General features: G+C 40.9%; 1 protein-coding gene across 3 annotated transcripts; it reads left to right on the forward strand.

Moving 5' to 3' along the window:
- The first annotated feature begins 6,507 nt into the window (after positions 1 to 6,507).
- Positions 6,508 to 12,173, forward strand: LOC103721674 (importin subunit alpha-1b-like). Of its 3 annotated transcripts, none has more exons than XM_008811971.6 (11): positions 6,508 to 6,958; positions 7,121 to 7,217; positions 7,361 to 7,452; positions 7,559 to 7,690; positions 7,819 to 8,004; positions 8,106 to 8,269; positions 8,357 to 8,435; positions 10,540 to 10,668; positions 10,911 to 11,038; positions 11,139 to 11,527; positions 11,646 to 12,173. In XM_008811971.6, exons 1-10 carry the CDS (start codon positions 6,746 to 6,748, stop codon positions 11,512 to 11,514), a joined length of 1,596 nt encoding a protein of 531 aa, XP_008810193.4. In that variant the 5' UTR covers positions 6,508 to 6,745; the 3' UTR covers positions 11,515 to 11,527; positions 11,646 to 12,173. The 3 variants fall into 3 exon arrangements, with proteins under 3 accessions (XP_008810193.4, XP_008810194.4, XP_008810191.4); XM_008811972.6 differs by having other exon boundaries at positions 11,139 to 11,517; positions 11,608 to 12,173; XM_008811969.6 differs by having other exon boundaries at positions 6,523 to 6,958; positions 11,139 to 11,517.
- The last annotated feature ends 108 nt before the right edge of the window (positions 12,174 to 12,281 follow it).

A 12,281-nucleotide genomic window follows, 5' to 3' on the forward strand; every position in this document is an offset into this window, starting at 1 on the left:
GAGAGCCGTTAGGAGAGCCTAATATTTGGAAGGACAGGAGAAGAAACATTTGGTCCGCCCGTATGGAGTGGCTCAGGTGATCCGGGTAAGGTACACGGTCAACCATAATTGTGCCCAAATAGAAGTTAGTTGCCGTATCAGCAAAGTTATATTTATCTTTTAGGCAATGCTACGATTACTCAAAAAAAAAAAAAAAACAATTAATTCTCCATTCTCTCGAGATGACTGTAGTATAACAAATAAAAATATTACAAAATTTAGCCTTAGACCTAAACTATATTAATTTTTAGTCAGGCCTCGGGCTAGGGCGCCTATTTAAAATTTGACTTTTTGTGCCCAAGCCTGCCTCATGATTAGCTCTATATATGACTCATAGCTAAGAAACAACCACTACACAAATCTCAAAACATCCTAAATACTTTCATTCATCTGCCTATATGAATTTCAAAGCATCCTTAGTATATGATCCATATTTAAGGACTACCTACTGCACTTATCTCAAAGCACTTCGAATCCCTTCATTCAACTGCATGTATAGATTTCAAAGCATCCTTAGTGTATGGCCCATAGTTAAGGATCACTAATCGCACATATCTCAAAGCACTCCAAACCCCTTCATTTATCTCCACTTGGAAGAGGGAAGGGGCATTTTGCTCATTTGCAATGGGAGGCAAATATTGTTGCTGGTTGGGGAGTTGGAGGATTAGTTTGAAACGATTTGGAAATTTGAATGATCGGTTTGAAACTTTTTAAAGTTGAGAGCTAGAAAAAGTCCAAGGTTGAGGAGGTGTTATTATAATTTTTTCTTAAGCTATTGCTAAACCTATATCATTTTTTTTTCTAGTAATGTAATTGAATTGAATGACAAGAAACTCCATGAGATATAATACAATCGAAGTTGAGAAAAAAATCCTCTTATCAAAAGAGCAATATAATTGACAAAGCAGCAGGATGCTATCCTACTACTAAATGAATTAAGCTATAATCTTTTCTTTTGAAAAGAGAGATCCATTTGCACTATAATTAGATAATTCCAACTACTTGAAGATGCACTACTTATAAATAATACCTAAAACCACTAGTTGCTAAGCAGAAGGACAAGATCATTGAGATAAATCTAAGTTATCCTTTTTAATAACATCTCAAATGAGATCTCTCCTTTTCCATTGAGAAAACTAATTAACAAAGTGCTCGAAGCTTCCCATCGTCGACATACTGTGAAAATTTACCTATGTTATTATCTTTCAAAAATACAATTGGATGGTATCATGGATATGGAAAAAGCTCACTCTTGGATTACTGAAAGTTTTATCCTGTGGATGATGGCATTTGTTGGATTATGTGGCATCCAATCATGCACCCTTTTTATTTTCACTTACAAGCTACAAACCTAAAGATATATTCAACTTGCCCATCAGAAGCAACACTATAAATAGACTCCCAAACTTCATAACCTCTCAGCTTTTCCTCACCATGATAGCCACATTATCCTTCCTTGCCATTCTCCCAACCCTACCTGGGTGCGCTCTAGAACTTGCCTGCCTTCTTTGTGGTGGCGCCAAGATACCATACTCTCAAAGCACGAGCTCCAACTGCAGTGATACCGGCTCCAGACTATACTACAACAACAATGTACTTGAGTTTCTCGCAGTTGGTATGATTCCTCTTCGAGTCCTTAGCTTCAATACAAAAGCTTAAAGATGAAAGAACGTATGCAACCCTACAAACCTTTTCAAAGATGGTCTAACAAGTAATGAGAGCTCTCTCCATTCAATATATCTAACCGTAAGTAATGAAACCATACTACTCTCACCATTGAACTAGTTTTCAAACCGTCTTTGGAGGAAGTTTAAGGAGACCGAAGGAGGGGAGAAATTATATTCTAAAGCAGGAACACTATTTTGGACAGGAGTCGCGTAAGCGAGTCGGGAAGGCATGCTCAACTACGGGGTCCAAATGCTCATCTCGATGATTGGCTTATAGAAACGAGTGCTTGTGATTGGTGTGGTGTACTATCACATCGTGCATATGGTGTAAGACATAATTTCTCGAAGGAGGAAGCGTGTGGTGAAACACACTTTGTTGCACTTACTTGAAGGACTCAATAATAACTTAGGATTGGGATTAGGGTCGGAGGGTGTAGTGCTTATACTAGTATGGCGGACATAGATTCTAATGATCATCCAAGCTTGTGGAACCATGGGATTGAACTATAGTGGGTGCCACGATGATCTTGATTCAACTTCACCGAATGGTTCCATCTTTATGTTCGGCTTGTGGCTTTTTGTGTTTGCATTTTTTTGTGTATGTTCATGCTTTCCGCCTTCATCTTAGGACTCTCATGTTGTTAGGACCTACGCGGGAGTATGTTTAGTCCCAAATCAACTATGCAATGGATAGATTCTAAGCATTTATACAAGATCAAAGTACTTAAGTAGTATCTTCTGGTTAGTTTTTTTTTAGATAAGGTCCTAAATTGTTACACATATCTTATGCTAATGTATAGTATTAATAAATCTAATATATGAATATAAAATCATTTCTTCTCTCTCTAGCTAGTCCATGCCATGTAACCTATAAAAAGATGATCCTTGAGTCTTTCTCTCTCTAATTAGGTCATGCCAAATTTCAAGTTATTTAAATCTTATAATATTAATGATTTTATAAGAATATAAAAATGTGTGACTCTCCCCCTTCCTTCTTATAATGTCAATGATTCAATAATATAAAAATGTGTGACTCTCTCTCCCCCCCCCCCCCCCCCCCCATCTCTCTCACACACATGCATGCGCTTATATGCATGTGTAGACGCAATACGCGTGAGACTATGTTATGGGTTAAGTTAACAAAAACCTTGCTAGGTTAATCATTACTAAGGCAAAGGAGCATAGGTGTACGTTACTAATTTGAAGGTCGAGTTTGGACCTACAAATTAGGTTGGAAAGAAATTTGAGCTTGGAATGTTGTTTGGCCCTGCCATTGCCCTCAAAGAGCTTGGGACTAGGCCTAATCTTCGATCGGGGTATGACCTGGCATTATGTCGAACTAAATTAACGGCTAGAGGTCTAACTTGGGCTCCATGCATTTGATAGTTTGATCCATGCAATTAGAATTCAGTCACTATCTCAATGTTAAACCTTCGATGGCTCGATCATTAATTTTCTAATCCCTATTTGGCTATTCACATGTAACTTACTCTTGTCCAGTCTGGTGATCCTTCCCATCATCCATCTCGATCTCTCATTGCCCCTTCGATCATCCCGCCCACGATTCCAAGCAAGGCAGATGAGACAGCCCTCTTGTTGGTAGTTAAGCATCACCTCTCTTTCTCTCATCGACAATGCTAATCAGGCATCTCTAGTCCCTATTTCTTACCTAGACCCAACTCAACTTTACCTATTGCTAACCCATTTGAACTAACTAAATAGTTAGGCTAGGAGTTAAGCTGCATCTATTAGGTGCCCCGTTTTCCTAACAAGCTGGGCTCTAATTAGGTTGGTTTTGACATTTCAAGCACCTATAATATAGATTAATCTCCAATTTAATACAAGGAAAAGGTTTAAGAAAAATACAGAAAAAAATGGGACATTTGGTTACAATCAAGATTCAAGATAGTTTCTGTGGTTTAATACAAATTCATAATGATGTGCCTAGAAGTTGATGCCATTAATTTGAAGGTCATGGTTTAGTCCCAAAATTTAAGTCAACTATAAATGTGAGCAGGCTTCTTGCTTTGCTAGATCGGACCTTTGTCAAGCTCTATGGTCTAATTTGACAAACCTTATTAATCCAAAGCATGGAGAACTAGGTTTAAGTCAATTACATCCTTTTGGACACTTGATATTAGGCAAGGATGAATGTGCATTCTAGCTTGTTCCGCGACATGGGATCCGATAAGTTGCTTTGTTCCCCCTTATACAAAGAAAGTCTTATCCACATTGCAATTATTTAGGTCTAGCTTTTCAGAGGTGCACTATCTAAGGGTATAATCCAAAACATCTAGTTATTAAACATGGGTGTGACCACTAAGGCAAACCGTACGTCAGGACAAGTCATATAAATTAACGTGTAGCTACACACAAAGATCAATAGAAAATGCTGAAAATGCATAAATAGTGCACTGTCCAAGGATAGAATCCAAGATATCTGGTTATTAAATACGGGTGTGACCACCAGGGCAAATCCTAGTTTGCGACGAGATGTATAAATTAAGGTGTAGCCACATACAAAGGTCACAAGAGAATGCTGAAAATGCATAAAATATAAGGAGATGGATGGATGAGTAAAGAATTAGAGCAAGCATTTATCTAATAGATTGCTTAATAAGGCTCCTATGCAAAAATTCTTATTAGTATTAATCATTTTCATTTTTTATTTTTCTCTAAATAGGGTTGGAATTGGGCCGAGCTAGGCCAAACCACTTCCTTGTTGGGCTCGCCTTTTGGGCATTGGGTTGGGCCTAAGCCAAAGTTTTTTTTTTTTTTGGGACTCAAAATCATTGCTTGAGCCCAACGTGACCCCAAGCCTAGGCCCAATATCGGATAAGCCAGGTTGGGCCAAAAGGTTAGGAGGACCTAATCGGCCCAACTGACCCAAAATTTTGGCAGGCTTTGAGGCAAGCCCTAGCCTCGCTTCATCCATTGAATGGGGGATATCAAGAGACATATCACGTAGAGTGAGAGAGGAGTAGGGACAAAGGATACTTGATTAACACTGCTGATAAGAGGAAGAGAGGTGGTGCCTAATTGCCAACAAGAGGAGGGCTTGCTTGCCCTATTTGGAAGAGTAGGTGAGGCAACGAAAAGTTATGAGAGGGGTGATGGATGAGAGCAAGGAGTAGGTGAATAGCCGAATAAGGATTAGGGAATTAGGGATTAGGCCATCAAGGATTCACGAATCCGACTTAGTGAGATAGTGACAAAATTTTAATTGCTCGAGTTAGACTCTCAAAGGCTCAGATCACATGTTAGACCTCAAACAAATAACTTGGTCGGATTAAGAATAAAGTTGGGCCTTGAGCCAGTTTAAGACTTAGTATCAAGCTCAGCTCAAAATTCTTTCGGATTTTATTTGTAGGTTCAAGCTCGACTCGCACAGTCTCGACTTAGCATAAAAGCGGGCCAAGATTGGTAAGCCTTGAGTTGGCTCGAGCCCATTTCCAACTCTACTCATGGTTCATTCATTTGCAGCTACGTTGGTTGAGCGTGCTTTTTTTTATGATAAATAATAGGAGGGGAGGGGGAGGGGTAGAACCTCACCCGCATAGCTGCCCCCACTGGGCCTTCCTTCCACCAGAAAATATTCGATGCGGATTGCAAGTTTCCACGTACCCTTTCCAACCTGTGGGAAACTCCATTGGACTATTCACGTGTGAGTACGTCGTCACAGCGTCACCTCAGTATTGATGAAAGGAAAATATATCCACACAGAGTTATTCGGGCGTGAGACATACGGTCTCCTGATTTAATCGATAGCCGCGCGTTTCGAATCCGAACAACTCGGATGGAGTCCAAGTTTTCTTACCACCAGGCTACCATATTGGTTGAGCGTGCTTTGATCCCACGACATAGCTCACATGGCGTGTTGGTTGTGATGAGGTAAAGACGCTTCCCTATCGTGCGTCTTGTCGTCGTGCGAGCCTAATCCGACTCACACTAGCCCGCGTGGTTCAAGTCAACTAAGCCGTCCAATACGTGCGAGGTTTAGAATCCAGTCACCGCTCTGTGTTCTCTCTGACCGGGTTAGTAGTCAAAATTCAAACCATCGTCTGCAACCGGTACGATATCGAGGAACATCTTACCGGAGAACGAACCGTAACCAGATTCCCGTGATGCTCTCTTCCACCGCCCAACCTTTACCATCCAACGGCCGAGATCCCTCCCCCCGTTCGTAGTTCAAATGTTACTAACTTGTAAATATGGTCACAGTTCATGACCGTTTTTTTCTTACGTAAAATTTACACCAAACCAGATCTAGTTAAGCTACAATACGGCACGTGGAAGACGAGCGCTCACTCCCGAACCGACCCTCGAGTCAAATAACAGCCAATCGTCACTCGCCACATCCTCAAGTTGAGGTTTACCTAATCTTCTCCCCGGAGAGCACGATACCGCGATTCTTTCCATCCCCACCACCTTTGCCCTCGAACTTTTAACCGACCTAAACACTCTACCCCAAGATGCCGCGTGGCCCGAACATGTCATAGATGGGCGTCAATCTGGTGTCAATTTGTAGCAACCTTGGGTAACCGTTTCCGTAGTCGATAAGCAATACCTGCCACGTACCCGGTATCCGATTAGTTACATTCTTTCTCGAGAGCACGTTACCACGATTTTTTTCCACATCTACCATTCTACCGTCGCCTGGAAATTATTTCCAAATAACCACGAATGTCTGTCTAACCCACTTGTTCACCCAAGACAGTATAATAATAAAAAAAAAGCAAGCGGGACCCACAAGAAATTATTCGGGTGGGTCGGGGGTTCCGTTTGGTTTGAAATTATCTCAAAGTATTAGCATTCTAGGGTTTTTTCGGCTCCCGTCGGCCGTGGCGTCTCTCATTTCAACCTATAAAAAAGAACCCTTTGCCCTTTTCTGTTCTCCTCCAGTCCTCTTCTCTCTCTCTGTCTCGCTTTCTCTCATACGAACTGCGCTAGGGTTAGGGTATAGCCCTCGGCCCTCCGCTTCTTCGTCCGGTGTTCTTCTCTTCCAGGTCTTTCTTCTTCGTTCTCCGGGGTCGGGTGCCATGTCGCTGAGGCCAAGCGAGCGGGCGGAGGTCCGCCGGAACCGGTACAAGGTGGCGGTGGACGCGGAGGAGGGCCGGCGGCGGAGGGAGGACAACATGGTGGAGATCCGGAAGAGCCGACGGGAGGAGAGCCTCCAGAAGAAGCGCCGCGAGGGCATGCAGGCCCAGCCCTTCCCCCCTCCCGCGTTACACGCGTCCGCTCTCGAGAAGAAGGTGAATCCATTTTTCATTTTGATCTGCTGCTCTAGTCTTCTGGATCGCGAGATCGGCCTGATTGATGGGCCTGTTAGGGTTATTCTAGCTCTAGGGCTAGGGTTTTTGGATTTAGGTCTCATGGACTTTTTTTGTTTTTTCATACTGTGTTCGAATTCGCAGTTGGAGAGCCTTCCGGCGATGGTGGCGGGTGTCTATTCGGACGACAGCACGCTGCAGCTTGAGGCAACCACTCAGTTCCGAAAGCTTCTATCTATAGGTAAAGGATTGATCAAAGATTTCTCTTTTTCCCTCAATTTTAATGGGTTTACGGTACCTTTTCTTCAATAATATATTCTCAGTTGTGATTTATTATTTCCGAGAAATTGACTGTTGTAATTGTATTATTATAAAAAAAAATAGAACGAAGCCCTCCAATTGAGGAGGTTATCCAATCTGGAGTGGTTCCCCGCTTTGTGGAATTCCTTACAAGGGAAGATTTTCCCCAACTTCAGGCAAGAATTTCTTCTGTTGAAGCTAATTTAATTTGGTCATGCGCGTTTATGCTGTTGGCTGTTTAATTCATTCTAATATTTTGCTTGTTCTGAATAATTTGGACAGTTTGAAGCAGCTTGGGCACTCACCAACATCGCCTCAGGGACCTCAGAGAATACCAAGGTCGTGATAGATCACGGGGCTGTTCCGATATTTGTTAAGCTTCTAAGTTCCCCCAGCGATGATGTCCGCGAGCAGGTGTATAGAGATCTGTAAATTGAGAATCTGGATTTTTTTCATGATATCCTTGTTGATAACGCTAAAAAAGGATTAGTTTTTGCGGGTTTTCATTTTAGCTTATTATGTGACCCTATACTGAATTTTAGGCGGTATGGGCTTTGGGAAACGTTGCTGGTGATTCCCCAAGATGCCGTGATCTTGTTTTGGCCAATGGCGCATTGATTCCACTGTTGGCTCAACTGAACGAGCATGCCAAACTCTCAATGTTGAGGAATGCCACATGGACTCTGTCGAATTTCTGCAGGGGAAAACCACAACCAGTTTTTGAGCAGGTCTGGCTGTTGGCTATATTATTATGTTCTTTATAATCTGGCAATGTGTTCCTTTTAATCTGTATGATTGTATCAAAGGCTTGTATTTTATTGATGAGCAGGTTAAGCCAGCTCTTCCTGCACTTGAGCGCCTCATTCATTCAAATGACGAGGAAGTTCTCACTGATGCATGCTGGGCACTGTCATATTTGTCAGATGGTACCAATGACAAAATCCAAGCTGTAATTGAAGCGGGTGTCATCCCTCGGCTTGTAGAGCTGCTTATGTATGTATTTTTTATTTGTTTATAACTTTTATCAGAGTTTTTACTTTCTTCTGAATGTCCTCTTAATTTGGTGTCTTATCTTTTCAGGCATCCTTCACCTTCGGTGCTTATTCCAGCTCTACGGACTGTTGGTAACATTGTCACTGGAGACGACGTGCAGACACAGGTATCTGAACGAGCACTGATCATCTAATTTGTATCATCTCTTTGCTTTCTTTTAGAATATCCTTTAATGCTTGATGCCTTTCAACAAGTATATACTCTTATGAGATGCTAATTAGAATTTGAGAAGCATGTTGACAAGTTTCTCTGATGTTTTTATTTGTTGTGCACTGACAACTCTGGATGATGTAAATTCTGCACGAAACAAATGGATATTCCTCAGCTTGATGCTTATAGCATGTTTGAATGTTGATTTGCGGCCATTGTTGTAGAACTTTTTTTTTTGAATTTGAGGAAGCTGCAACACCCTTGCTAGTGGTAGTTGCAGTGCCCTTTATCAATGTGCATTGACCCTTGCTTGGATTTATTTAGCATCAATTTCTTGTTTGGCTTCCACTTTTTTTTGTGATGTTTTTTCCCTGTGGCTCTATATGGTTTCATTTGGACTGGTTTGACTATTGCTTCTATACAAAGAAGGATTTGAAGGAACTGCGGAGCTGGATAAAGGGAGAAGTGGGGTAAATCAGAAAGCATGTTAACATCTGAAGTCTAGGGTATCTTTGGTGTACCACAAGCTACCTTTTAGATTCATCTTAGAATCTTGTATGCTAATGTTGTTGGAGGTGGTACTCCAAGTGCATTTGTGTGTAAATGTATGGATGTCCTCTAGTTACTTGGTTGGGCATTTAAAAACCTGCTTGGTATGTCTTTGAAAGGGTAGAATTTATTGATGTTGATGAGATGGAGAAGTTAGGTCGTAACCAAGATCAATGTCAACCAAATTTTGTACAAGTTACAAGTCCTTAGTAGAATTTTTTAATATTTTCATGGTTCTCAGCAAAATCACAAAGTAATGATCGTGCTTTCAGTTGAAAACCTTGTGCAACTAGTGTGTGATTCTGGTGGTGGCCACGTTTCTTTGTGTAATTTAAATGTCCCTAACAGGTTACGACATAATTTGTTTGTTTAGGATAGTTTGTTATTGCCCTTTAGATAATTATTGTGTGTGAAAACCAAAGCAAGTAGTGGAATTTGGTGATCAGAGTGGATCCGACCCATGATCTATGTGTGCTAGGGGAGCTGCAGCTTGGGACATTTGGGGCTGTCCATTAGCCAATTGTGGTGTTTGCAACTGGATTTAATTTGATAGTCTAACGAGAATGCCAAGGCTTAAAACAAGAGGAGGGTGTGAGGACCCATTTTGGACACATGTTTAGTCCCAAATTAACTGTGTCTCAAGGAGATCTTAGTCACTTATACAAGGCCAAGGAATCAAAATAACAGTTCTCTGGCTAGCCTTTTCGGATAAGGTCCTGGGTCATTACAAGAAGTATCCATAAATTACAACAAATAGCTTTGGAATAGCAATGGTTTTCTTGTGTTTATTATCTTTCAGGTTCTATTGAGTCACTTAGAAATTCTTCTTTGCTGCTTCCTGTGTATCTTTCCTGCATGTTATGATACAGGCGGACAATTTCTGTTTATCTGAGGAACTTCTTTTGGGAAGATCGATAAATCAGTAAATGTTGGAAATTGAGATGACTATGGGAAGCTGACAAGGAACGATGACACATTTTAGTCTATCTATTTTCACTTTGTTGGTATCAGATGAATGTGTGGCAGAAATATTACAATTTGTTCCACGAATCTATACTTTTTCTGTTTTTGAGCCTAGCTGATATCCGAAAGTCAAAAAGCACCAATGTTCCACATTTTTTGCTAAATATGGCATGATGATGCGTGCATGTTCCTTCTTTTGGTACTCGGTTTTCTTTAAATATCACTAGTACATTTTTCATGTATTTTTTATAGCTAAAGAATTTATTTCAAATTTAGCTTTAGTTAGCTTAAAGTTGCTGTTTCAATATTGGTAATTATGCCACATTTGTTCTCCACATCATATCAGTTTTCTCCTAGTGCATGTCATTCCTAAATTTGAATTTTACTTTAATTAAGTGATGACTGGATTTTTTTTTTTTTTTTTGCATTCGAATGTGTTGACTCTTGTTTTGAAGAAATTCTGCTTAGACTGTGCTGTACTGTTCCTCCCTCTAATCTTATATTCTATGTCATGATGTCATGAAACAATATATTTTGCCCCTGTCCAGTATGTTATCAATTATCAGGCACTTCCTTGCCTCCTGAGCCTCTTGACGCACAATCATAAGAAATCCATAAAGAAGGAAGCTTGCTGGACCATTTCAAATATCACAGCTGGAAATAAGGATCAGATACAGGTATGGATGATGAAAATGAAAGACATTTAATTACATATCTTGTTTCATTTACATATCATGAATGAGTCCACTTGTGTTTTTAGAGACACAAGCATATTCTCTTGAAGAGACTCGGAAGTTAAATATAGGAAGTTTTATATTTCTCTGAATTATTAAGTATCTAGTGCGACAACTTTTTTCTTCGTCCCTACCAAAATTCCTTTACTATTGTGCTAAGAATAATTGATACAACTGAATTACAGGCTGTGATTGCTGCTGGTATCATTGGTCCTTTAGTTCACCTGCTGCAGACTGCTGAATTTGATATCAAGAAGGAGGCAGCGTGGGCCATCTCGAATGCAACTTCTGGTGGTACCCATGATCAAATTAAGTATGTGTTTGACAGCCTAGAAACTTCCATGCTGTTTTTCACATTTGGATGTTCCTCATAGCTTATAACTTGACATGGTTGCTTGTGAACTGCGGTGCAGGTTTCTAGTGGGCCAGGGCTGCATCAAGCCGTTGTGTGATCTCCTTGTTTGCCCTGACCCAAGAATTGTTACTGTTTGTTTGGAAGGGCTCGAGAACATCTTGAAGGTTGGCGAGGCCGAAAAGAACTTAGGTGCAACTGCGGGTGTGAACCTGTATGCGCAGATGATTGATGAAGCTGAGGGCTTAGAGAAGATTGAGAATCTTCAGAGCCATGACAACACAGAGATCTATGAGAAGGCTGTAAAGATCCTCGAGACGTATTGGTTGGAGGAGGAAGATGATGCCATGCCTACAGGTGATGCTGCTCAAAGTGGGTTCCAGTTTGGGAACAACGAGCAGGTCCAAGTTCCATCTGGTGGATTCAACTTCAGTTGAAAGGTTAGATGGTGTAAGATATAACATTAGTTCTCTTCTGTTTTAACACCTGAGTTAAATGGCCTAAGTTCAATTGTTTTTGTTGAGTAATAGAAGATTGCATTGTGCCCAACCTGCTGGATTTTCTGCAGACATTGAAGGATGGTGTCCCAGCAATGTTGATGGGGCCTGGTCAAATGTCGGTCGGGGGAGTCTTGTGTTATTGTCCGGTCGGGTCCAGTCGGTCCAGTCTGAAGCGTTGATGAAGGTTCTACCAAATAAAGGAGCAGGTTTTATGGAAGACATCATTCCAGGGTGCATTCTGGTTCTGAGACAAGTCTTATTGGTCTAGCTCCTCTGGCTTCCTACCAGTGGATATGAGGTTAGCCTGATGGTCTATGAATGTCAGAAAGGGAGTGGAAAATATTTGGCCCACTTTGAGTCAAAAAGTATGTGTTGTTGCATGTTGCAGGTGATTATAAAACACAGGTTATAGTCTTTTTACCTCATGTATAGCATGAGTTCTCTTTTAGAGGTTTAATAGGGTCCATTCTTGGTTTGTTTCTCTTGAAGGGGTCGTTTGTTTGACCTTTCTGATAGAGTGTATTGTAGCATGTCGTGCAAGTCACAGCAACTTCAAAACGTTGAGAAATGGAATTGAAGTATCTTATTTGTGTCCACTTTTATTGGTTCAAGCTGGATGCGGTCAAATTTTATTGCTTGGTGGGGACTCTTGATTATAATTATTCAACGCGTTGTTACTTCTGCTAGTGGTTTATCGACTTTTT

This window comes from Phoenix dactylifera, chromosome 14 (genome assembly GCF_051530095.1).
Source record: "Phoenix dactylifera cultivar Ajwa chromosome 14, Ajwa_hap1_PhDact_Kaust_v1.1, whole genome shotgun sequence".
NCBI classification, from domain to species: Eukaryota; Viridiplantae; Streptophyta; class Magnoliopsida; order Arecales; family Arecaceae; genus Phoenix; species Phoenix dactylifera.